This window comes from Syngnathus floridae, chromosome 1, assembly GCF_059516105.1.
Source record: "Syngnathus floridae isolate MCC-2025c chromosome 1, RoL_Sflo_1.0, whole genome shotgun sequence".
NCBI lineage: Eukaryota > Metazoa > Chordata > Actinopteri > Syngnathiformes > Syngnathidae > Syngnathus > Syngnathus floridae.
This window is the reverse complement of record NC_142413.1, coordinates 12,639,842-12,666,308: the sequence shown is the minus strand read 5'-3', so window position 1 is coordinate 12,666,308 and position 26,467 is coordinate 12,639,842. Positions and strand designations below refer to the sequence as shown.

At 41.4% G+C, this 26,467-nt stretch overlaps 3 protein-coding genes and 1 long non-coding RNA gene across 4 annotated transcripts; 2 read left to right on the top strand and 2 right to left on the bottom strand.

Annotated features, from left to right (window-relative positions):
- Positions 1 to 3,775: 3,775 nt before the first annotated feature.
- LOC148404159 (uncharacterized) lies at positions 3,776 to 5,562 on the bottom strand. Its single transcript, XM_088373158.1, has 2 exons — positions 5,308 to 5,562; positions 3,776 to 5,173 (listed from the first exon to the last, which is right to left on the bottom strand). The coding sequence occupies exons 1-2, from the start codon at positions 5,429 to 5,431 to the stop codon at positions 4,536 to 4,538; spliced, it is 762 nt and encodes a 253-aa protein (XP_088229284.1). The 5' UTR covers positions 5,432 to 5,562; the 3' UTR covers positions 3,776 to 4,535.
- Positions 5,563 to 5,990: 428 nt separating this feature from the next.
- On the bottom strand, positions 5,991 to 16,561 carry sh3bgrl (SH3 domain binding glutamate-rich protein like). Its single transcript, XM_088373171.1, has 4 exons — positions 16,327 to 16,561; positions 8,410 to 8,595; positions 6,980 to 7,060; positions 5,991 to 6,669 (listed from the first exon to the last, which is right to left on the bottom strand). The coding sequence occupies exons 1-4, from the start codon at positions 16,369 to 16,371 to the stop codon at positions 6,634 to 6,636; spliced, it is 348 nt and encodes a 115-aa protein (XP_088229297.1). The 5' UTR covers positions 16,372 to 16,561; the 3' UTR covers positions 5,991 to 6,633.
- An 816-nt stretch (positions 16,562 to 17,377) lies between these two features.
- hmgn6 (high mobility group nucleosome binding domain 6) lies at positions 17,378 to 20,877 on the top strand. Its single transcript, XM_088373185.1, has 6 exons — positions 17,378 to 17,530; positions 18,482 to 18,505; positions 18,650 to 18,685; positions 19,693 to 19,740; positions 19,823 to 19,942; positions 20,028 to 20,877. The coding sequence occupies exons 1-6, from the start codon at positions 17,516 to 17,518 to the stop codon at positions 20,073 to 20,075; spliced, it is 291 nt and encodes a 96-aa protein (XP_088229311.1). The 5' UTR covers positions 17,378 to 17,515; the 3' UTR covers positions 20,076 to 20,877.
- A 1,327-nt stretch (positions 20,878 to 22,204) lies between these two features.
- LOC148404156 (uncharacterized) lies at positions 22,205 to 24,394 on the top strand. The gene is made up of 3 exons (XR_015859347.1): positions 22,205 to 22,549; positions 23,430 to 23,856; positions 24,137 to 24,394. It is a non-coding gene; the product is annotated as an uncharacterized LOC148404156 (long non-coding RNA).
- The last annotated feature ends 2,073 nt before the right edge of the window (positions 24,395 to 26,467 follow it).

Sequence of the window (26,467 nt, the reverse complement as noted above, 5' to 3'; positions counted from 1 at the left end):
TTTGCTACCATCTACTGGAGACAAACGTCTCCTACATAAAACTTAAATTATTAAACAAGGACATTCGAGGTTTGAGACAATACAGTGCCCAATATGCAGAGGATAGACTGGATGATGGCAGTGTAGAAGGTCTTCAGCAGCTCCTGTGGCAGGTTGAACTTCCTGATCTGTCTCAGAGAGTACAACCTCTGCTGGGCCTTCTTCCGGACAGAGTCTATGTGGCCGGTCCATGTCAGGTCCCGGGAGATTGTGGATCCCAGGAAATTGAAGGTGCATGTGGTGGGAATAGCATTACTGAGGATGGTGAGGGGTGGAAGTGGTGAAGGCTCTCTCCTGAAGTCCACTGTCATCTCCACGGTCTTGAGCGGGTTCAGCTCCAGGTGGTTTTGGCTGCACCAGTGGACCAGCCGCCCCACTTCCTGTTTGTACGCAGTCTCATCACCGTCCCGGATCAGTCCAATGAGAGTGGTGTCGTCCGCATACTTCAGGAGCTTCACAGAAGGGTCGCCTAAGGAGCAATTGTTGGTGTAGAGAGAGACGAGCAGAAGGGAGAGTACACACCCCTGGGGGGGCGGCAGTGCTGGTGGTCCGGGTGTCGGATGTGATGGTTCCCAGCCTCACATGCTGTCTCCTGTTGGTCAGGAAGCTGGTGATCCACTGACAGGTGGAAGCAGGCACCGCAAGCTGGATGAGCTTCTGGTGGAGGATGTCGGGAGCGATGGGGTTGAACGCCGAGCTGAAGTCCACAAACAATCCTGGCGTACGTCCTATACGTGTCTAGGTGGCGCAGGATGTAATGCAGCCCAATGTTGACCGCATCGTCCACCGACCTGTTTGCCCGGTAGGCAAACTGCAGGAGATCGAGCAGTGATGTCCTTCAGGTGGCTCAACACTAGCCTCTCAAAGGGCTTTATGACCACAGATGTCAGGGTGACAGGTCTGTAATCATTCAATCCATCACACGAATGGATGGATTTGAATGACCAGTAATCGATCCTTCTTGGACACCGGTACGATGGCACCTCACTCAGCCCCAGCGAACGGTTGCAGATCCGTGCAAAGGTGGGTGCCAGCTGTTCAGCACAAACTTTCAGGCAGGAGGGGGACACGCTGTCTGGGCCTGGTGCCTTCGTGACCTTATGTCTCCGGAACATCTGACACACCTCCTGCTCACGGATCTGAAGTGCGGATGCGGTTTCTGAACGAGAGAGAGAGTAGATGATAACGGCGATGGAGGTGTGAACAGGGGTGTTGTGGGGGAAGGTGTGGAAGTTGATTGCGATGCAGTAGGTCCCATTGTGTGGCTGGACCGTTCAAACCTGCAGGAAAACCTGTTTAGCTGGTTTGCAAGCATTGGGTTCTCCACAGGTCTCTTGAAGCCCGTGATGCTCTGCAGGCCTTTCCAAAATGATGAGGGATCAGGATCCCTATCTAGACTCTAGACTCTGCCCATAGCTCCTCTTACCTTTCCTGATCTCTCAGTTCAGTGTCTTCCTGGCCTGCCTGAACAGATCTCGATCCCCACTGAATCAAAATTCACAGAAGTAATACAGAATATATTGTCGGTGTGTGAGTGAGAGGACTGGAGGAGGAAGAGAGAGACGGTTGGAACGTGTGGAGAAAAGTGTTTGAATGTTATTTAATGGAATCTGATTAGAAGGTATAAGACAGCATGAAGACTGACCGCAATGTACGAGTTGGAGATAGTGGTTTTGATAGAAATGAAAGGAAGCATAGCTGGAGTTGGCAAAAAAATAAAGGTGCCGAAGTTTTCTTTAGACGTCACCAGTATGGCTCGGATTAGAAATGAGCATATCATTGGGACAGTCAAGGTGTCCAGAGGAAAGATAGTGACTATAGTCGTAAAAGGCTGATCAGTATGGAAAAGAGGAAGGAGAAAAGAGGAAAGAGAGAAAGAGGAAGACCTGAGAAGGTTGATAGATGTCGTGAGGGAAGAATTGAGAGCAGTCTGTAAGAAAATGCAGGAGACAGACTTTGATGGAAATTTATGACACTCTGTGGTGACTCAAAAAGGGGACAAGTTGGAAGGAAAATAAAAAGGAGCAGAGGTGCAGAACTTTTGCATGTTCTTGAAGAAGTAGTTCTGACATCATGGATCCAAGGAGGTAGCCTTCAAGTTCTTCAAGAGGCAAACCATCTACTCCCCATTCAGAAAACTCCTTATTTTATTTTTTATTTTAAATTTATCCCAACATCTTACACATCTAACACATTGACTAACCCTGGCGCTGTAGGCTGATATTTTGTGATTTTCAATTTCATTTGAGCTGTCTTTTTCTTCTGAATCTTCCCATTTGCTGCCTTCACTTCATCATCATCACAGAAGCATTTGGATTGTGAGTGTGTTCATGGGAGATTTGAGGGGTTGTGGCAAAGGTTTCTCCATATGCCCATGTCAGCTGCGTAACAAGTGAAATTTAAATATGGCTTGTTCTCCGGAAGTATGGTCCAGCTTCACGCCCAAAGACTGATGCACTTCAAAAGTATTTTTAAACTTTTGGAAACAATCAATTTCACTATTGCAAATGTACCTCAAAGATCAAATAAACACATATACTGAGATTTGTACAATTATTTGTGTATAGATGTATTTTGGATGGTGAAAAATATCCGTTGTGTCATTTCCTGTTTGAGAAATAACAGCACAACCATTAAATTAAGAACTCCCAGTACACTTAAACTGCCTGTAGTGCCTGTACCCATCAGCTTAAAAAACAATTATATCCAATAAACTGGCGGAATGTTAGTGTAACACAATACCATTTAATCGAGTTTAATGCTGTATGTAATTTATGATACATGGTCATTAAAAAAATAGACTCTGCTTGTTAACCCAATGCTTCCACAAGGTGGCACTCACTATCTACTATAGTAACTTACTGTATCCTTATAGCCATAGTTTGATGCTTACAGCCGGTATATTGGCCCAGACGTTCAATTCGTTGGCGCAAAAAACATGTAAATATTTTTTGGTCTTTATTTATTTATTTTTTAGTCCCAATATGCTGTCTGTCAAGTGTGGGGTCTATTTTCTCCAGTAACGAATGAAAAATAGTTAGATAAACTATTTAATGCAAGTTCCACGCACTATTTCATTGTCATATTTCATGATGATGCAGAATTGCAGTGGTGTGGAGGTCAGACATTTAGTTTGTAGTGGGCAACAATGAAGATTTGGTTATGACTACTGTGCCTCCAAAGTAACAAGCTAGGTGCAATCATCATTCACCTATGAAATTACAAAATGTACCAGTAATTGGAATTGGCACTTTGAATACATTTCTGTGGTGATTTTATCTGAACTATAACCCTATGAGCTAATCAAATGAAGTGATGTCATGTACATGAATTGATATGTACATGAACACAAGGTGTAAGAACCCTTCATTTATGTGATTGATAAAATCGCTGAAGTGATTTCATCTGAACTGATATCATATGCGTCATGTGAAGTCATGTCATGTACACTACATCAATTGATATGTAAATGATTCAGTTGGAAAACAAATTTTTGCATCAGAACCTTGGCAGCAAAAATTTAAGTGTGCCTGTGTTTCGCACAAGCTTGCCAATATGTACTTCATGAAGTAACTGTTGATAGGTCGGGTAGTGTTCCAGTTTTCTTTGTATGGAAGGTAGTGAAGCAGTTCCATTATAGAAATAATGAATTTAAACATAATTTGGGACTTGGGTGCTCAGTGTTTGCTCTCCATGTAACACTTAAGGCAGTAGACATTCAACAACCCCTTGCAAATAAAGAGATGAGTGAGTTATCTTTATTTATTCATATCAGACTGTGGGAAGGTTAATTCAAAGCATATATTATTTTGACCTGTTTATTTTTCAACTCTCATGCCACACCTCTAGACCATACTTCCAGAGAATCACCCCTGTATAAGCCCTCAAAGTTTCATCAGAATCAGAGGTCAGAGAGAGCAGACTTTGCTGGTTTGGCCACGTCGGAGGAGAAATAGTTGAGTATATACGTAGGTAGAAGAATGCTAAGGGAAAATCCAAGAGAAGTTTGATCAATGTAGTGAGAAGGCAATCAGTTTTAGAAAGGGAATAGGCTTAGGTGGAAAACTATGACGCCCTGTGGCAACCGCAAATGAGACAGCTGGCTGCAACAAATAGATGAAAGCTCGGTTAATAAATGTCTTAAGTTTTAAATATATTTTCTTAGGATCCTTTCTTACAATATTTATTCCTTATCGAGGGAGGGTTTGTCTAAAATCATCGTTTACAACTACAGTAGTAAGTCCAAATTGGACAAATCACAGGTTTATTTATAGTCAATATCAGTTGTATCGATTGTGATGTCGTACAAAAATCTACCAGCAGATGTCATATGCAAGCAGTTAAAATTGAGTCAGGTCACCACCACCAGTGAGTGAAATCTCACATTGTCCATTTCAGATAAGCGAAACACTCACTGTAGCATTGAATTTTTGGAAAAAAAAAAAAAAAAACATCCGCTATGTTAGTAATACATGAAACTAACATGTTAAATGTTTTCATTGTGGGTGCACATCCTCGGAAATACGAAGGATGGGAGTGCTAAAGTTAGAAGAACATGGTGGTAAATTTACGGTGGTCAGGTAACTTATCTTCTTGCCATTCTCTCCATCCGGTCCCTTTTCCAGACAAGACTCCAGTGAATCTGGGTTGTTAGGTTGCAGAGGAGGTACCAGGCCATGCAGGAGGCTGTTACCCAGGATGGAGTTGCATCGAGCCAGGTTATCAGTCAGGTGCTGCAGATATACCTCATCTAACTTTTTCTCCAGAAGTCCATTCAGCAATGACTCAGACATGGGCTCTGACTGTAAGGCGGGCAGATCCAAGCCACCCATAACCAGATAGCCCTGATCTGGAAGTGACAAGAGAGGCTGTTGATCTGCAGACTCAGCCTGGGTCAAATTATAAGACTCAGTGTAAAGATCTTGGTGAGTGCTGCTGTTTCCGAGAGCGTTGCAGGAGATGAGGCCAGCATCGGCCACCTGAAGATCAGGATAATGTTCCAGGAGGCTACAACCGTATGCGCAGAGTGTCAGGTCTGTTTCAAGGGTTTCAACAGGTGAACATCGAGGGATAGAAAGACCTGTGGCTCGCACTTCATGAGAAAGTCTGAAGCCAGGATCCTCGTGTTCTAGACCTGAGCAATACAACACACAATAAACATACAATAAAATATTTTCAGTTTGTGTAGTGCTGTGAGATGATCATTCCCTAACAAGTCCTCTTTCTCAGTAGTCATGAGTTGAGTGATTAAAACTACTGCTCACCCACCTTGTTGAAGATCTGTCTGAAGAGTCATCGAGCTTTTCTGAAACTTGTGTCCCATGGAAACAAAAGCAACATTATCATTGTCCTCCTTGAAATGCAACACACTCAAAAATCCTTCTCCCAGCATGATTCACAGTTAATCTTGTTTTATCTTTTTTTGTTGCCAGTCTAAACTCAAGAGATGTGACTGCGGATGTAAAGATAGAAATCTACTGGTCTGTCACTTCTCCAACAGAGAAGTGACTCCTCCACCGACTCAACTTACTTCCTTTATTAAGAATATGACTGGTATTTCGTAATGATAAACATTGTAGTTGAGGGTAAATGAGATACAGGTACTTATTATTTCACTGATATATTTCAGAAAATTCTATGCTTCCAATTTTGCGGAAAAAGGCCCTTTTCTGTTCCAGCATGACTCAAGCATAGAGCATAAAGCAAGATCCACAAGGATGTGGTGTGGCTGACTACTCCAGTTGTAAACATCTACAATAGGTAGGTGCCTATTTTTTGAAAACAATGGAGAATAACTGACCTGAACCCCATAAAACACATTTGAAATCAACTACAACTGAGTGACAGATTGTCCAGAAATGTTTAACCTTAACAATCAATAACAAGTGCACACTCACATTCTAATGTGCCTCATTGATTATCAAAACAATTAGGAAGATACAGACATGTGGTTGTCGTGAAGCATTTTATTTAAGGTTGGGGAAGAGAACTAACATTCTCTAACACAATAGAAAACAGGAAGCTTACATAAAAACAGTTCCACTCATCTAAAAAAACACTCAAACAGCAAATAAAATCGTCACATGTCACTGCCTAAGTCCCATTGCTAAACATATATTTTCTCATAGAAAAGGTTTGCTGTTAAAAGAGCTCTAAGACAGTTTGAAGGAAATATACATAAACATGAAAACATGGGAATGGATTGCTCCAGCTGAAGTTGCTTTTGGCAACTTTCAGCAATTACAGAACAGCACAAATGAAAATGTTTCTCTAATTCAAGATTTAAGACCTTTTAATAATCACTCCTGTGATGATGAGTCTGACATACACATAACATTGTACACAAGGATGTCTACATGGGAACGCTACATTGCACATCTTTTAATCATGCCAAATGGACAGACCAATACGCTAGCAGACTAGAGGTTGAGGAAGCACTGGACAGTCTTGATAAGCAGAACATTGTTTTCTTTTGTTGTACCTCATTTCACGATGACAAGGCACAATTAATGAAAGAATTGTAAAAAAATGAAACATGAAGAGCAACATTTTTCATGTAGGCCCTAGGCCCAAGTATATTTTTAAATGTGAATACTATTGTTGTGCTTTCTTCAACAGAGCCTCAGCCTCCTGCAAAGAAGCGCACATGGAAAGAGAGGACAGTGTGAGAATGATGTTCTTTCTGATAAGTATATCCCTTCTACATGAAAGGTGAAATTCCCTCTATGCTTCTATAACAAGCACACTTTCCTGCATTTACTATCAAGATAGATGCAGGGAGGTGCTACTGTGTAGAAGCAAATGAGCCATGCTTGGATGACGTGTCAGAAAAATGTGGAATGAAATAGTTTTCTTCATGGGAATGATCACAGTCTTGTCTGAAAATGAAAGAGAAGAGCGACGAAAGCAAGGCATTCATGAGGGCTTACTAAAATTTTACCTTTGACCCTGGGGGAGCAGTCAGACCTAGAAACGCATACACTGCATTGTCCTCTCTGGCATCGAAGAAGGCCTCATAGTTCTGAGAAGCAAGGAAAGAGAAAGAATGGCCACTTAAAAGACATCTGCTCCCCTCCAAGGAATGAAAACTTAAAGTAAAAAAATAAAAGACATAAAACATAGACATATAAAAGATAATACTGTTAACTAGAGAATGCAATTTCTGGAAAAAAGTTGAAGAGACTGAATGAAAAACCGAGGAATGATTTGGAATGATATAGAATGACATGAATTCATATACATACTACTATAATGACCTGGAATGAGCAGAAGAGGTCAAAGGTGGAATGGTTTGAATCTGTCAAAAAATGTAGAAAGTAGTAAAATATATCTAGACATTTCTGGCTTTTATTTGGAATGTTCCAAAAAGTGTATCGTAGAATGAGGATGGACAGATTTAAATTGGATTTTTTTCCATGTTAAAGTTCAATCCATCAAATAATGAGGAAATAAGAGGAAAACAAAAAATTATATGTAATTTTTGGCTTTTCTTTTAAAATATAGGCGGCACGGTGACGCACTGGTTAGCACGCCCGCCTCACACTTCAGAGGTTACGGGTTTGATTCCACCTCCGGCTCTCCCTGTGTAGAGTTTGCATGTTCTCCCCGTGCCTGCGTGGGTTTTCCCCGGGAACTCCGGTGTCCTCCCACATCCCCAAACGCATACTTGGTAGACTGATTGAGCACTCAAATTGCCTATAGGTGTGAGTGCGAGTGCGGATGGTTGTTTGTCTCTGTGTGCCCTGCGATTGGCTGGCAACCGGTTCAGGGTGCCCCCTGACTGCTGGGACGCTCACTACCCCCGTTGGGACAGGCGGTACAGATAATGATGGATGGATGTATTTCAAAATATAAAAAATGCAGAAGCAAACAGTCACAACCTTTGAAAACACCTGCAAATCTTCGCAGCTCAGTAGGATAAGGGCTTAAGGAAACAAGGAAACAAAAAAGAAGAAAGCAAGGAAACTAGAAGTTAAGGATTCAAAGAAGTGCATATGCAAGGAAACTAGGATGGAATAAAGTAAGGAAACAAGGAAGCAAAGACAAGATAAAACAAGGAAGGGAAACAAGGAAGCATAAAAGGAGGGAGGAAGGAAGGAAGATAGGAAGGAAGGAAGGAAGGAAGGAAGGAAGGAAGGAAGGAAGGAAGGAAGGAAGGAAGGAAGGAAGGAAGGAAGGAAGGAAGGAAGGAAGGAAGGAAGGAAGGAAGGAAGGAAGGAAGGAAGGAAGGAAGGAAGGATCTGTGTGTAACCATTGTAATCATTGAGGTAACTTTCATAGGTAACTTTCGCCACTCTACGTGGCTATTAGTAATGTAAACAGTGTACAACTCCAATGATGACAATTCAAAGCATTTTGTTTCTATCTCACCCCACAATATTTGCTTTCATTAAATATTTGTGGCGGAAGAGGGTTCCCCGTGGCTGGTCGTGACTCCTCCGGAACGTTCTCTCGCATCCACTTCCTGTTGTCCTCGTTAGCTGCAATATCACACTCCTCAAATCCGATCTTATTGGCTGCCAGGAAGCCCATCACATCCTGCTGCTGCTTTTTAATCTGTGGGTGGGTGGAGGGAAGTGGTAGAGGTAAAAAGGGAGTCAGTTAGTCATGTGTCAACTGAGAGGAGACATTTGAGGAAATGGAACAGTTTGGTTTGACGAAACGGTCATGGGTCTGCAAAAAAATAATAAAAAATATACACTTCCTCTTTACTGTGAAACAAAACACACAACCTGTTCACTGTGTGATAAATAATTCTAACATATTAAAACTCTGTGTTCAAAATACTTGAGATCTCAATATTTTATTTCATTTTCTTATTTTTTAACCTTAGTTAACCATGTTTTTCCCATTAAGACGACCTGGAAGAGGACTCATCAAAAAAGAAGCATTTTTTTGTTGTGTAAAAGGGTTGACCAAACTGGAATTTGCTTAAGTGACGGCCACTGGGGAAAGTACACAAATTATGAAAGCACAGTGCTGATTGCATCATGCAAAAAAACTTAACTTTTTAGAAGGGTTGTGAGGATCCTGACATTAGTGCAGAAGCAATATACACATATACTATATTCTCTCAATTTGAGTCACACTGATGGAAATGTCAACAGCCTTCAGACTCACATCAGGAAGTAGCTTGCAAGTCAACAGATCGCACACTACTGAATGACATTCTAGTTTTTATTTTCTCCACTTGCGTATTGAAATGTATGAGAAAATCAAGGTTTCAGTCAGGACACATTGTGGTTGTCTATAAGCATGCATTTAGAAGGAAAGGAAAATAAACACTTAAACCACTGATAATGTATATTTCATTTGACTGGAGGCAAAGCCTCTAATAATTTTACAAGAAAAAACAGGTCCTTTTGTCATTCTGTGTTTTAGCCCTGCCTCTTACACGGATGTGTGTTTGAGTGTCCAATAGGGCCTTGATGGGTGCATGTAAGAGGGAGGATGGCCCTACAAGGCCAGACGGAAACAAAAGCTTCTCTGGATCTTGAGAGGAGGTAACCAGTCAAACAGGAGCCAAATAAGGTCTGCTGCAAGTTGACAACACACGCACGCACGCATGCACGCGCGTGCACGCACGTACACACACACACACACACACCCACACACACACACACACACACATATATATATGTGTATATATATATATATACACACACACACACACACACACGTATACACACACAACATGACAGATTGAAACTGGAGTCATTTTCCCACCTTATTTGTGTCTTTTTGTGAATTTTCTCAAATTTGAATTGCAGCTAAATAGTAACATAGACTAAAAGATTCTCAGTTTTGATTCAGTGTTGTTATTCCTTCACCATCACCATCAGTTTTTTGTGCATTGTTTGATTAAAAGGAAAGATGCCCCCAGTGATTTAAAATGCAAGAAAACTGACTGGCAAGATTTTGGTGTGGTGATGAACAACTTAATTCTTTTTCTGTTGTCATGATTGTGATTTACCTTTCATGCAAGTTCCATACTTACACTCACCTCTAAAATTACTGCAATGAGTGAGGCATTTGTCTTTTATTTTAGTGTTTAACATCAGTTTCAATGTGTGATGAAATCAACATTTCAGCTTTTATTTCAAAGTACCTACTTTTGGATCAGATATGCGACTTTGAAGATAGCACCTTTTTTAAATCCACTCATTTGATTTTTTTCAGATCAGTCTTTACAAGAAAAACAAATGTATTGGAACAATTGCCGTGTAAAAAGGGAGACTTCTTTGGACTCAACTCCTGGGTCATGTTCATCTTTCGATGACAAACCTAAATGCTTTCCGAAAAAGAAAGAAATCACAATGTAGCTACTAGCGAGAGATGCAAATAACACTGAGAATGGGCCCATGAAAATGTAGAACACACATCGTATTGTCCATCTAGAAATGGATCATAAGTTTCTAATACCCAGAGAATGAAGACTGCTGATGCAGGTCATTCCACTCATGCCATCGCATTGTGCTGTCAACATTTTTTGGGAAATGTGTCTGACTTTAGAGAAGAATAATGAATAAATGTATGTTTTGCATCTCTAGCAAATCAATAGCAACAGTGAGTAATTTATACAACTATTAAAGGGCACAAACAAAAATATTTACCATGATGACTTTGAAGACAATCAGTTAACATCACAAGTGCTTTTGGTGGAACAAAAAGAAAAATTCTTCAATATTTGAAGAAAGCTTTGGCCCATAGAAGGACAGCTGAATGTGGGTCAGATCCATCCATCCATCCATCCATCCATCCATCCATCCATCCATCCATCCATCCATCCATCCATCCATCCATCCATCCATCCATCCATCCATCCATCCATCCATCCGTACCACTTGTCCTCACGAGGGTCGCAGGCATGCGAAGGCATGGTGCCTACTCTGGGCAGAAGGCAAGGACAGCCTGAACTGGTTGCCAGCCAATCGCAGGGCACACAGAGACAAACAACCATCCACACTCATGCCTACAGGCAATTTGGAGTGCTCCATCAATTCTTACTGGAAGCCGGTGTAATTATTTGAAGACATGTGGTCTATTTCGTGGTGATTGTAAGGACTCAGGTCTCTGAATTAAAAGCGTTTACAAGGACATCAAGAGAAGCTGAGGGCGGGCTTGGTGATGTTGTAAAAGCCTGAGTAAATATAACACTTTCTAATTACCTCTGCTCCACCTGCGTTCAAATTAGCATGGGCATTTGTTTTCAATAAAACAAATTACAGACACCTCAACCTCAGAAATATTGAAACTTCTGGAAATAATTAGATCCATTATGTGGCCCTTGTGGGCTCTGTGACACACTGGTTAGCTTGTCCATGTCACAGTTCGGAGGGTGCGGGTTCTATTCCACCTCCGGTCCTCCCTGTGTGGAATTTGCATGTTCTCCCCGTGCCTGCGTGGCTTTCCTTCGGCAACTCCGGTTTCCTCCCACATCCCCAAAACATGTATGGTAGGCTGATCGAGCACTCCAAATTGCCCGTAAGTGTGAGTGCGGATGGTTGTTCATCTGTGCTCTGCGATTGGCTGGCAACCAGTTCAGGGTGTCCTTGCCTACTGCCCGATGACTGCTGGGATAGGCTCCAACTTGCCTACGACCACCGTGGAGAAAAGCGGTACAGAAAATGGATGGATGGATGGATGGATGGATGGATGGATGGATGGATGGATGGATGGATGGATGGATGGATGGATGGATGGATGGATGGATGGATGGATGGATGGATGGATGGATGGATGGATGGATGGATGGATGGATGGATGGATGGATGGATGGATGAATGTGGTCCTTGTTATGCATTGAATCTGTGACTTATTGAAAAAAAAATCCAAATTGTCCCGGAGGTTCAAGAGTTCTTTGGTATTTCCATCTTTCAGATTGTCAAAATGAGTGTTAAAATCACCCACCATTACAACATAGTGAAAATCAATGCACACAATCGACAATATCATTGAAAAGTCATTGAGAAACTCTACATTATATTTCGGATGTCTGAAAATAGTTATAAATGTTGCTGGATAGGAGAATGTGACCTGAAGAGCAACATATATAAAACAGTCAAACTTTCCATAGAATAATTTCTTGCATTGGAGATGCCTCCCTTATGAATTCTGGCTTCACTCATGAAGTTTGGAGGTGTTGACTCGATAAGTACTGCTGCGCTGTTATCTTGACCTAACCAAGGCTGAAAACAGAAAATCAAGCTTGTGCTTGGTAATAAAATCATTGATCAAAAATGATGCAAAGACCTAACATTTAAAAGCGCTAGCGTTCTCGTGTTTTGGACCAGACTGTGACTGACAAAGAATACATGTTTAAATTGGTCAGGTAAGAACCATTCTGGAAAAAGACACAAAGCCAGTTCAGAGACTGACCAGGTTAAAAACCTAGGTTAGTAGTGCTAAAATTATTTCTTCTCAGCTGTTTAGCTGACTTTCTGCCACATAATCACGGGAATATAATAAGATTCCTTAGTTTCAATGGGCCCCTCACTTATTTTGGGGACAAAAATTGTCAGTCTGGAGCCAGAATATACCAGTAAAATTCTCTAGGCCTTATTTTGGTATATAGCCCTGAGAGAAGATTCCTCTTTTATAATCAATAACAGCGTCGTCATTACCGGCATGTGAGTGCTGTGTTGTCAAGGAAGTGAAATTAGATTCAGGTCGGATCAATCCTTAAAAAGGGTCAGTCATTAACAGCAGCAGGCAAGAGACTGATTAGATTAACTGTAGCACAAGCTCAAATCAATAGCCCGCAATACAGATGAGGCTGAGGGTCACAATGAATTTAGCTCAAATACAAGACACAATTTTGTTATCAAATTCTTCTCAGACAAATGCAAATGCTTATGGGAAAAAAAAGATATGTATAGATGTTTGTTTTTAGAAGCCACGTCAAGCCACTGGATGTGCATGTGCTTATGTGACTTGCTGTATGTATTCAAGTGATTATAGTTTTGCCTTGATTTATGGAAATCTGACTTGTGCTGCAAAGATAGTCTTGCTTGAGGTTTGACAGAAGCCAGTAACCTCCACCTAAGCATGACCTCAGCCAACAGTACAACAGTAACAGCTTTTGATAGACTCCCTCCCCTAAAACTGACCTATTACACAATATCTGACGTACAAACTCTGGGAAGAATACAGAGGTAGAGAGCCACACAAATATTGCGGATATGTACAACACACACACCGTATTCACAGTGTAACCCTTATCTCTGTCTACAGTTTGTACTTGGAGTAGGCAGTAAAGATACACAGCAGGATATGACTTAAAATGTCTAGCAAACAATAACAAGTGTTGTGAAAAAAAAAAGCTTCCTAAGGACTTTTGAGAAATACAGTGTTTCTATTCCTTGTTGAGCAGTTATACTGTGGTGGAAAGAGGATGTCACTTTACAGGTAGACCACTGATTATCTGGGGTTAAGGGTGGTAGAATTTGTTCCCCAATACATATGTTTCAGTTTGATGCATGCATCTTATACTTATTTCTAATGACACATAAAGTACAGTGCTGTGAAAAAGTATTTGACTGTTAAAATACAAAAGATCTGAAAGATTGTCAAGTTATATGGGCATGTACTCTATTGGATTGATGAGACGAATGTTGAATTTCTTGAAATATAAAATAAATGTCACACAACATTTCAGAAAAAGATTATTGTACAACAGTCAAACATGGTGCTTGTAGTGTGTTGGTGTGTCATTTTCCATTGCTGTCGTGTTTTTTTTTTTTTCCCCTTGGTGTTAGTTTCCTGTGCTGACTTTTGGTTACCGCGAGGTGTCACAGGGAGGAGTTTAGAAGGGGCATGCGCATTTGTGTGCAATTGGAATCAATTACCTGACTTAAGGTAAACCAGTACACTACAATAGTGATAGATCATTCGTTTTGTTCCCATTTTGCTGTGTGCATCAAGTCTTGATCCAATTTGGATACATTCTGCTCTTCTAGTTTCTGTTAGTAAGGTTATTTTTTTAAATAAAATAAAGTTGTTCAGTTTTATGATGCTGATCTGGAACTACTCCACCACAATTTGGTGATGGGTGTCATCAAGACAGTATTGGCCAGGTGCATTTATGCTGGACTCACATATTACGCTGCAATGGACCACACAGACCATGTTTTGGTGCTATATTGATAAATACTTGTAGGTTCAAGACACAACGAAACAAGATAATACATACATATGGACATCACGCAACATCATTGAACTATGCAAGTGCTAATTTGATCACACATCTTACACGGTGGCCTAGATATTTCATTAGCTACGATTGAAAGTGATGTTTGTAATAGTATTTTTACTTTAATTATTAAATCTTAATAGATAGGTCCAAATCAAAGAGGGCCAATGTTAGAGACATATCTCATTGTGCATTACAGTTCTGCCCACTGCAAACTACGAGTGCAATAAAAATGCGGTGTATTGTTGAACTGTGGCCATAAAAAATCCCCTTCAACCAGGTACTGTTAGGCGAGCGAGGCAAGCCGCCTAAGGCGACAAAATCTAGGGGGCGGCAAAATCATCAGGTGAAAAATTCCGCCCCAGCATTTTTTGCTGCCCACTCCAGCGCTTTCATTCGGACCGCCGATTTCCAAGTTATCTTTGAACTTCAAAGATAAATTGGAAATTGGTGGGGGCGCCGTTTTTGGAAGTTGCCTCGGGCGACAAATACCCTGCCTTCAACCATTAGATTTATACAAATAATATGAAGTATTTTTCTAGCTCACAAAGCACACTAAAAATAGAGTCGTCCTAGTGGTTTAGCTGTTCTCTATTAGCAAACATCAGCTTGGGCCACTTAGTGGAATGAATTTGTGGGATTTTTCTTGCATGAAGCTGGGACTTATTGAGGACTGAAGGTTTCTGCTAGAACTGTCAGCCATTCAGCCATTTCACATAATTTCATATAGAGCATGCTCCAAACAAGGTTGATTTCCCAACAAACAGCCGGAAATGACTAGGGAAAGACTATTAAGCTGCAATGTGAGCTGATATACAAGATCAGGCTTGTTGTGGCACATTTATAAGGCTCAGTTACTCCCGATTGCTCAAAATCGATCAGAATCAACGCTGATACAGCAAATGTGTCTCTGAGTTGTTGACTGGTTTTGTCCTTTCTGACCACCGCAGAGTCTTTACTAATAATTTACTGTAAGGGCAATAAAGGCACATAAGTGCTGCCAGTGGCAGTTGAAAAGAGGCTCTGTGTGGCAGTGAAAGTGAAAGTACATCATCTTAAGGCGAAGTAAACCCCTTGACAAGGGCTTGTTAGTTAAGTAAACTGAAAAGATTACAACACTGAATGATACTGACAGATGCTTTAAAAAAGCTAAAACATGCTCTCACTAGCCACAGCATTAGGTACACAATCCAATTTGATTTCTTTTCAAAGAAAATACAGAAATGTGCTCATTTATAACACTGTCTGAAAGGTACTCATAATTTACCGCGTGTGATTGTTCTACTTGTAGTTTGCAGCGGTAATAAAGCACACTGCATCATAGTGAGAGGTAGTTCTCATGTGTAAGCCCGTCATGTAACTAAATTAGGTACCAAACACAATGGCAACATGTTCTATTACAGCAATTACAATATGAACCATACAGGATAGTTAAACTAAGACCTTTTGTGGTGATGTTAATCAAACAAAGGCATTTAAGAAAGGTAGGGTGTGTCATTTAGCTGACTGCATGGTATCTGTGCTCATTTTAGTCACTGGCTCTGCCTAAGATTACTTGTTTAAACCTTAATGCACACAAATAATGTGTCACGAATAAAGAATATATCAAGAATGTCTTAAACTGTGTTCTGCAGCTGCAATTCTATAAAGGCCTTGGAGAATTGCATCACCGTCATTCCTTTCCACTCTAGATGAGATTGGCATGCCTGAAACTAAACACCCCTGGTTTCTACAGCAAATCCGAACCATTCCAAGCAGAGAATGTGCAGCAAATGTTTAACAAGCGTCTGTATTTCCTGTTCTCCAGTCTGATTTTAACTGCCATCGCCACCACTTAGTAAACATAATGAGCAGAAGCAGAACAGTTGACAGCAACATGTTGCAAGTTGTACTCTTACTACAACACTTTTTAAACACAGCTAAAAAGTGCACAGAATATCACAATCATGAGGACGGGCCATGTAGCAGGGGTCAGACATTTCCATACTGATGCAAATTCTGAGTTCTATCCGGGTTCAGCTGCCCTCCGAGTGGATTTAGCGGGGAGGGATGCTGCAAATATTCGCACATCACAATAAAGATGTAACATCCCTTACCGAAGTGGACCCGGAGGAGGACGCTATGTATACTTTGATCACCATGGTCAATCCCGGGTGCTGGCTCTTGCTCTTATGAAGGGAGGCTGATGTGCAGGATTTGCTGTGAAAGAGAAAAAGAAAAAAACAACCAAATTCTCAGGTTTGATCCTCTGTTAGAGACAGACTGCACGCACAAACACTCGTGCTCTTGTGCACTGGATGGAGCTTTGCATTCCTCCTCCGCCTCTCCTAGCCTCCCCGCCCCTTAAAGTCCCTCGCGAGAGATTCCGGGCAGTGAGAAGTCCATAACCTCGAGTCGCAGGGAGACACGTAACTGCAGAACGGCAAATAATAAAAACTGGCGAGACTGTGCTCGGGTGTCTGCTTGTGGACGTCACCTCATTGCTGTATAGTATTTGCGTTATAACACATGCACACGACACGCGTATGTGTTAGACAGGGGATAAAATGGCGAACGTATGAGTTGCAGTTCATAGAACACGCCCGGAATGAGATTTTGTTTTGTTTGGGTTTTTTGAGAGCGTGCACCACAAAAGCAGTGAGAGGCTAAGGCAGCCATGTTCAAGAGACGGGCTCAGTGGGCCCCCTGCAGGCGTCTGGAGCAGACGACGCACTCCTTCCCACTCAAACGAATTTGGGAAACCCGAAACAAAAACAAAAAAAAATGTGTCAGGGAGGAGAGGTGTGGGCGCCATATTGGTCTCAACACGAATGCAGTTCACAACAAAAGCGCCCACTGTCGCTGGATATTGGTTTTATTTGTTTTATGGAGAAAAAAAATCGGTGGATAAATCCGGCGTGGTGGCTTGAATAAGTCGGGTTTTCCACGATTTCCCCTCTCATTGAACAATCATGTCTACTACACATTCAGCCAACATGTCCTCGAATCCTTTCATTCTCATAGGCGTCCTCCCATCGCCCCCTGTAAGAAGCCATTCGTGCAGACCCGCTAACCATCACCGGCTCCAAAATTCCAAGTGTTCCGCAGCCCCGAATAGCACCACGCGATTGGCTGGCGCAGCTGTCAATCCAGCGCTTAGCCGCACCCCTCCCCCCATTCAACCACTCGCCTCTCTGTTTCTGTGTGTTTACTACACTGGCCAGCATAGGAGAGACACTCGTCTTCACATGCACTGAGAACAACTGATTTTAGTTGTGTTTGCGTTCAAACCTCCAAGAGATCAACATGCCCAGGAGAAAGGTGAGTAATCTAGAACAAATGAAAAATTCTTAGAGGGTTACCGAGTCCGCGAATGCAATGCAAATGCTTGAGAGACATTCCTCTGAGACATTATTTAATTATAACGCAATGTATAGTGTTCGGATGTCGTCGGTAATTTCCCCCCATAAAATAACTCTAATGAGGATTTTTTTCGTGTGTTGGAATGAATATTTTCCCGCGCCAAAACACCCTTAAAAACGGCGCAAGCCGTCGCTATCCGTTATGCAGCTCGAAGTCTGTGGCTCTCCATGCAGTTAAAGCACAAGCAGCAGCAGCCATGCTTTGCAGCGCTTGTGCACCTTCGTCGGCGAGCCAGCCGAGAACAAACGGCTCGTTTATCGCCGTTTGCCCGCTAAACCGCTTCAAAGTAGCGCCAGAAAATACTGCGGAGACTTTACTATGCGTTTCGGCCGCAAAATCCGACATTCGACGTCGCGTTTGGATAAAAATATATATTTTCTCTCTTTGTTCGTAGTCCCAAATGGCTGCGGTGGCGTAGCTATGCCTGCGGGAGGCGCCCGTGAGGCTGAGCGAAGTTCCTCCCCCCTCTCTGAGACTCCCGCGCCAGCTTTCAAATTTGAGCTGCATGCATTGAATGGGAGGCAGATATGGGGGAGTGAAAGGGACAAGCGCGGCCCCAGCCCTCCAAATGTGTCCCCAGTGGCTCACGTGCTCAACTTCTCGGAGCCCCTCTCGCCAACCACACTTTGCCGCCATATATCACAGCCCTAAATTGTTTAAAGCAGCTCTATTTGTCCAACTTTCATGTTATGGGATGATTTGAAAAAGTTTTCTCAACACCCCTATTGCTAATCATATTAAGTGCACAAGTCGTTTGGTGGCACTTTATTGTTCTTATAAATACTAATCAAGCATTTAATAAAGACATATTCATGTTTCCATGTTTAACTCTTGTTTTATGTTTTGCAGAGAGAAACAGAGGACAGGGATGAGGTAGGAGGATTTGAGAATGATAAATAGCACTTTATGTACAAATTCATCCAAATACACTTGAAATGTCATTTTGAATTTGTCACCTGCACACTGTTCCGAGTTAACTAAGCAACAAGCTGAAATTGAAATTGTGTTCTGTTTCAGCCCCAGAGGAGATCGGCCCGGATCAGGTCATTAGAGGTCAGAGGACGCATACAGAAATAACATTTTTGCATCAAATAATATGGCTAATTAACATGTGATAAACAGCATTTAAGTATATACATGCATATAGCTGATCAGGTAAAATAGGAAGTTGTACATGTAAAAAAAAAAAAAATTCTGAATTTGTGTCACTTTATCATTCACAAATAACACTGCAGTCTAAATAGGGCATGCTTAAAACGGATTAGTAAAAAAAAAAAAAAAAACGTGGTTAAAAACAGCCTACTGTGAGTTAAAGCTTTATTTTTAACCCATCATTTTTAAGGGTAATTTCCATTCATCTTAAAAAGTTAGTACAAAGCTGCCCCCTTTTCAAAAATAAAAAATAATCTAATCAAATACGATACACTTTTACATGCCGATAAAGATTGATGCTTTATTATAAAACTATAGAAAGTTGCCAATGTAACTTGGTGCTTCGTGTTCTTTAAATACAAAATATTGTGAATAACAGGGTTTTGTGTGTGTGTGTGCGTGCGTGCATGTTTACTGAAACTTCCATGCAGTGTTTATATTATTTGTGATTGTACTGTTAGCAAAAAAGAATATTTTCAGATTCCATTCAAAAGCGCAGTCAAAAGTTTAGAAAACAGAACCAATGGTTATAACTGAAATATTATACGAGATACACATATGCAGCTATCTTTAAGAGTTGAACAAATTTTCCATTTGTAATTGAAGGCAAAACAATGTATTTTCTCCAAACTCAAGGATGACAATAATTTTGAGCCATATCAGACAATATGTTAAGAGCAGCATTTCCAAATGTTTGTCATATCAGGCAACGTCACTTAAAATAACTCAATTTTTGAACAATGTAGTTTTGAATTCAGAAGTAGTAATAAGTTGTAAAATTTATGGTTCAATATCATAATAGAATGAGCAACTGAGGTAGCAACTGCTTTTAACAGGTTGTATCCCAGGACCTATAGTGCCTCTTAAAAATTGACAAAGAAAACTTGTACTTCCTTCCATGTCCGCAGAAGCCTGCCACATCTAAGGTGGAACCAAAGGTTAAGAAGGCAGCGAAGGTAGGAGAGGTCGGCCGCGCGCAAGGCCATCTCGCATTTTAACTCGAATGCAGCCAACGACTTGTTTTGCGGCCTTTTCCAGAAAGAGAAAGCCGTGAATGACAAGAAAGAAGACAAGAAGACCAAGAAGACAAAGGAAAACGCCGAGGCAGAGGCCAGTGAAGAAAACCACTCTGAGAACGGAGAGGCCAAGACCAATGAGGTGAGCTGACGCTCTGGCTGCTGACTCTGAAAGTCAAAACGATGGTGGCGACCATACTTTATACTGCATGCGTTCTGTGCCGCAGGTGGAGGAAGCCCCCGAGGAAGCCAAGGAGGAGGCCAAGTCAGAGTAGCAGCACTGCCCCAGCGTTCCTCCTCTACAACCGCTCCCCTTGAATCTCCCCTCTCAAGTCTCTCACATGGTTTCCCTCCAAGGCGTATTGTTAACAGAGGAATATTTTTATCAATGATTTTATAAGTATCAGTACAGATTTTTAGCACAAAAAGCAAAGCTGATTATGGAGCACCTTGCAGATTTGCAGGGGTCATATCAAGTGTCTGCAAGCAAGACAAAAACACTAAAATCTTTTTTAAACGGCATTTCGTGATTGTTCAAGCCTTGTTTGGTGTAGAAAGTGTCCCCTGCCCGATTGGCTCTGTCGTGGCTTGTGTATTCCTGTGTTTTTCCTCCCTCCACCCCCTCTGCAGATTAGACCCTCCTCTCCCGCAGTTCAGCTTCCTACCCATGTTTTATTAACGGTTCAGCCATGTCGTTGTGGCCGTTTCCTTTAGACCTCATAATGTGGAGTGAGTTCCCTTTTTGCTTGTGTCTCATGATCTTTCTTTTTCCTCATTGAAAATGTGTTTTTAAAAAGAATTAAGCGCGTTGCCCATAAGGAAGAGGAAGACAAACATGCAAAACATTCCTGAAACAGTGATGCCTACGACCTGTGTCCTAGACGAACGACCCTGCGCATGAAAAAACAGCTCCTGCGTCATCATGTCAGCTTTTTTAAACTGTTGGGTTTTTTTCTTCTTTTTTTTTTTTTTTTATAGTTTCAATTTGGAAAGCACTCACAAACGCAGGTGTCTGGTCCCTCTCTTATGTTACGAAATTCTCTTAATAAAAATAAGTCCTGGGAATTTTCCTCAAAACATCGTGACTGTTTTTTGATTGCGTATTTAAAAAAATATAGTATCTCCCTCTGTAGAACCCATGCATTAGATTTATGTAGCACTGGTTTGAATAGTCACACTGGTTGACTGAGTCTTAACTCCTCTAGTCTTCACGCGTTCACTTACAACTCATGAATCTGTGGGAGTACCATAACCCAGATGCACGATTATATTATTTCTATACCAATCTGGCTCCACATTTATCTCAGTCTCAGACCTACCTACATGCGACCGGAATCATGAAAGATGCATGGTGTTGTTAAGATAACCCACTCTTATATTTTGTGGCCTTGCTTGCAATCTACACCTAAACGTATGAGTCCTTCATGCATGATTGTTGTTAATAAACATTTTCATGGTGTTTTAACTATACGACGATATGATTTGCTATGATATGTTTAACTCTACAGCCTAACCCTAACCCTAACCCCCCCCCCCCCCTCTCTCTCTCTCTCTCTCTCTCTCTCTCTCTCTCTCTCTCGTCAGGCCACAATTGCTGCAAATCCAACCATGATTTCCGGATTGCAATACGTCATAATCGCTTTAGCTTGCTGCTTGTCGTCTATTTTGCGGAGCAGATGTCTTTCTGAGCCAGACAGAATTGTCATGGCCGAGCAATGGGCTCCATTTTGTCGACATATATCACAGAGGGTGTTGTAGTTTTAACTATCTGTCACTAGATGGCGTCTTTGCCTCGCTGAAAAATCAAATGGAGGCCTTTGATATTGAAAGTAAATTGGGCATTTCCCCAAAAATAAATAAACTAATAAATAAATAAACTTGAATTTATCCATAATTTTCTTTTTTAATTACTTTTTCATACATTGATCAGACCCCTCCTTGAGTTTTCACCTTATAATAGTGAAGTGGTTTGTGTGTACCTTGATCCTAGGATCCCTGGGCGACGTCACCTGGGGTATAGATATTCTAGGTGAAGAACCAGAGAAAGTATCAGAGAAAAATCATCATAGGGGATGTCTGAGCGATCCCTTGCGATGAATAAAAAATTTCAGTCAGCAGGGCCCTCCTGTGGAAGTAGGCCTATAGCGCGAATAAATGGCAAGTGCTTTGTGGTCAGGCCTGTGCCCATTACATGCAGGATCTACTGGGAACATCTGGAAGTGTGACCTTTCAACTCTCAGACCCTGGGAGAAATTTGACCACACCCTGTGAGTGTCACGTTCCTGCGTCACCTGACTTCCAGCCAAGCCCCAATCAAGTAATTGCCAGCACTTGCTACAGCTCATTAGGTCCCCCTACTTAAACTCTGTGTATTCTGCCAGTGGTTGTCAGTTTGACTACTGACCCTGCCCGTGACACCACTGCGTTTTGTCCCCTGAATGATCTCTGTTGCCAACTGCTTCCGTAAACTGACCGATCACGCTTTGATCGCTGCCTTCCCTGACTACTTGCTCGTCCCTTGACCACGCTTCTGATCGCCGCCTGCCTCCGACTACGACTATGCGCTGAGCTCTGCTGCTCAGCCACGCCAGCCAGATCGCAAGTCCAGCGTTCCAATTCCCCTTTCCCCCTTTTCAATGAAAGATCGTGCTGCATTTGGTCGCCCTGTCTCCGATTCGTGACAGAGAGTAGAAGGGGACGTTAAATCTGAGTGTGTCATGGCCCACCGTTATCTCTATGCATAGTCGAGGTGGGTTGCTGCTCATTTCCAGAAGCTGAGGCCAATTTTTCTATCTCTGGGGTTGTTCCCCGAGGAAGTTAACAAGCTTTTAGGGGGCAAGGTTTGTGGTGCAGTTTTGGTTGACACGGATGCTTCTACAACATAGTGTAGCGTGGTCATCGGGGACAATGCCTTTGGAATGGCAGATCAAATTGGTGGTCCAATTTTTTAAGATGCGGGACAGAAGGGTGTATTCCATGTGCAACCGACCCCCTGATACAAGCTGTTTGGTATCTGTACAACCTATCTTGGAGTTTGCACTGCATTTTTAGCAGTAAGTTGAATTTTATATTAGTGAGAGTTGGGGGCTACACCAAGGCTGACCTTTGTCACAAATTTGTTCATAGCTATTATAACTCCAGATATCTGACAAGATTACAAGGCGCAGCTGAAGTGTTAAATGATTTTTGCAAACTGTGTGATGCTTTTGGTTTCATCAGTGATCTTCATTTTTTACTGGAATGGTTTGCAGCTGATACTGTTACGATATTCAGGCACCTGAAAAACATGTTTTCCAGATTTATTGTTGAATGAACCCTTCACAATTCCAAAGAAAGTTACATCTAATATGAATGATCATTTTTTTTATAATTATAGTTACAGTAGTGGGGTCGTATGTAATTGGGTTCTATGTTTTTGCTCAAAAGAGCACACAAGTCGGGTTGGCTATGGTGCTTACTGGATAACAACAAACTTAACAAAAAAAAAATATATATATATATATATATATATATATATATATATATATATATATTTTTTTTTTTTTTTTTTTTAAAAAGTCTACCAAGAGCAGCTTGATGATCTAATTTCCACTGAGTCAGGCCGTTCACTTTTTTTCCTGTTCCGGCAGTGGCTGATGGTGTAGGGGTACATTTGCCTGACTTGTGTGCTGACATCGTGAGTTTGATTCCCCGCATATGAAGGTGTGTGTGTGTTCTTCTTCCTCTAGGCCACTGCTTCTCAATTATTTTCTGTTATGCCTCCCCAGGAAGAAAACATTCCCCCACCAACTCTCCTCAGTGAGAGTTGGTGGGGGAATATTTTAGACTGTTTAAAGTCTAAATAGTATAATTTGTCGATAAAATTGTAATAAGTACAACTCTGCATAACATGTCATGGCTTTGTACAAGTTGACTAACTCAAAGTATCAGTTTTCAGTTGGAGTAATGACCAGTAGGTGGCGATAATACCTCAGACTGCTTTGACGAAAAGGAGGGGAACACTTTCTTGAGGTGGAAATAGACAACCTGAACATTCTCTGCATTTGCATAGCAGGGGTAGGGAACCTTGGTCCCACTAGAGCACAGGTTTCAAACTCAAAGCCCAGGGGCCAGATACGGCCCGCAACATCATTTTATGTGGCCCGCGAAGACATATTTGCATCAAATTCGTTATTACTAAAATTGCAAATTGTCTTCACTTTTAAAAATCTTTTTAAACTAAGTTTTCACTAGTCTGATTTGAAAACGAATTGTCAGTCTGTTTTGTAGCTTACATTGTATATAATGAGGCATTCATACATTTATTTGGGTTGACTGTCATAATGTCTCTCCGCAGGAAACTATGACTAAAATGCGGCCCGTGACAAAGATGAGTTTGATACCCCTGCAACTAGAACCATATCTCGGCTGTTTTATATCCCTTTGTACTTCAACGTGCCTGATTCAAATGTTCAGGATCGTTTCAGGTTTCTAGGGTGCTTACTGATGAGCTAATTGAATTTTTTTCTACAGTGTTACTTGGGGGACACTAAGACGGACCACACACTAGCTTACCAGATGTATGAAATAAATGCCTCTATAAATATGGATTAAATACCTGCAAAATACATTCTTGTAATATATTTCATGTTTTCATAACATATTTCTGAATGCATACACTGTTTGAAAGCTCCACGAGCCTAACTTGAATTTTGTGAGTAAACTTACTGGGCGATGGTGGCAAAAGATGGACCTCAGCGCAGGGAAGCATGGAGATAAAACAAAGGAGCATGAGGAATTTCAACATTTTATTGAGCCACACGCCCAAGAAAAAAGAAACAAGGTCTTGGGATGAATCAAAAATACTAAATTAACCAACTCTTAAAAGATCCATATAAAGGTTCATTATCGCTATCCACCAGACTGGAATTTGGAACAGCAGAAAGAAAGCAAATAAAACCGTTTAAATTACTATTAACTGATCCTTAAATTTGTTGCTATAGTCCCAAGAATATTGACACTTCTGAAACCAAGCTTGTTTTCCTCTATCATTAATTTATACGCTCTCCACAATGACAGCATTTTACTTTCTCTGATTTCCCTTATTCATGGTCTCCTTCAAATCATCCGCATATGCCTCCCTTCACATACTGCCAGCACGTAGCCAAGCCTTTGACACTTAAAGCATCATTGCTGTGGATTGGTAGGCTATATACAATTTCACAATGTAGCACATATATATGCATTTCCTCTGGGAGTTTATCCTTCACAAAGGTGATCATTACTGACTGATACATCATGTCCCATCTCTAGTTGCCTCAAGGCGCCTGACCACTTACATTCCATATTGTTTTTTTTATTCTTAAAATCATCCACTGACACGATCACCGCAATACCAGAGATGACTCCCCTCACTGAAGGAACACTGCAACTTTTGACCATGGATTTGATAGTTTCTTAATATAATAACACTCTGCACTTCTCCAATTTTTCTAGATGTTGCTTTAGTCAGTATTACCGGGTTGCACTCATTGAATGTAGCTTCCTCTTGCAAGAGTTTTACAACTACTACCTCTGGTTCATCAACTATTCTGTTTGACCTAATGTCTCTCGAGTCACTGTCACCATCCCACTGTTTTGTACCTTTCATTATTTTTCATTATTTGTTACTTTTTGCTGTATTCCATTCTTCATTCACCATTCCATCTTCCATCATCTTGCTTCCTGATTGGTCTCTTCCCTCTGCCATCTCATGTCCATTCATGGTTGTTTGTCGATGTGTGTCATGCGATTAGCTGGTGACCAGTCCACACTGTGCTCAACCTTTCAGCCCAAGTCAGTCGGGACAGTCTCCTGCTATTCCTCAGACTCTAATGACAACAAGCAGGACAAAAAATAAATGTGTGAATTTCTATACGGAAACATTTATATTTACTGAAGCAGATTTGTGATATACTGTAGACCAGGGGTCACCAAGTCTGGTCCTCAAGGGTGCCAATCCAGCCTTTAGGTGCTGCCCTACTACAACACACCTTGATTACCCCTGCTGTGGGTCTTGAACTCCATAAGTCTTTAAAGATTCTTAAAGTAAGATCTGTTTGCTGATACTTTTCTATTAACATTATATTCACCCAGACAGTTCGATTGAGCGATCCTTATGCCAGAGGCTGTTTGTGTCATGTATTCTGAATTATCGCTATTAATGGAGGGGAATATGTGCATTGATCAGACAGAGTCGCAGTGATGACACCTTTTTCTTTAGCACCTTTCTTTCACCTGCAAAGCCCTTGTGATATTTCACCGTTCCAACACATGCATCGATCACTCTGTTACCGGTCTCCTTTGATCAACACTGTGACTTGTTAATGGATTTTCTAGAAGACTACACACAAACACACACTGTTTGCCCTCTTGGTTTGTCTGTGGAAGTTATTTTCCCAAATTCAAGATAATCACATTGGCAATTTGCTCACCAAGCCTTGCATACCCATACAACTCTTGGAATGGTGACTAAAATAGCCTTCATGTTCTTTTTTCAAACATGTAAATGTCCTACTCTGTCATCCCACGCATTTTCAGCCTCAGCCTTCCCCACCCCCATGGTTCACTTAATTATTGGTCAAGGCTTTGTACACAGGAGGAGGGGAGGGTGAGAGTGGGTGAGTGAGTTTGCACACACCTTCCTCTG

What these genes read in the sequence shown, in the direction of transcription:
- LOC148404159 (XM_088373158.1), bottom strand. Translation starts at nt 5,431, where the DNA reads ATGCTGGGAGAAGGATTTTTGAGTGTGTTGCATTTCAAGGAGGACAAT. An exon ending in TCAGACAGATCTTCAACAAG is followed by an intron (nt 5,174 to 5,307) that starts GTGGGTGAGCAG and finishes TGTATTGCTCAG; the next exon opens with GTCTAGAACACGAGGATCCT.
- hmgn6 (XM_088373185.1), top strand. An exon ending in AAACAGAGGACAGGGATGAG is followed by an intron (nt 18,506 to 18,649) that starts GTAGGAGGATTT and finishes GTTCTGTTTCAG; the next exon opens with CCCCAGAGGAGATCGGCCCG. An exon ending in CCCGGATCAGGTCATTAGAG is followed by an intron (nt 18,686 to 19,692) that starts GTCAGAGGACGC and finishes CCATGTCCGCAG; the next exon opens with AAGCCTGCCACATCTAAGGT.
- sh3bgrl (XM_088373171.1), bottom strand. Translation starts at nt 16,371, where the DNA reads ATGGTGATCAAAGTATACATAGCGTCCTCCTCCGGGTCCACTTCG. An exon ending in ATGAAAGCAAATATTGTGGG is followed by an intron (nt 7,061 to 8,409) that starts GTGAGATAGAAA and finishes CTTGCTTCTCAG; the next exon opens with AACTATGAGGCCTTCTTCGA. An exon ending in CTGCTCCCCCAGGGTCAAAG is followed by an intron (nt 6,670 to 6,979) that starts GTAAAATTTTAG and finishes GCTTCTTTGCAG; the next exon opens with GAGGCTGAGGCTCTGTTGAA.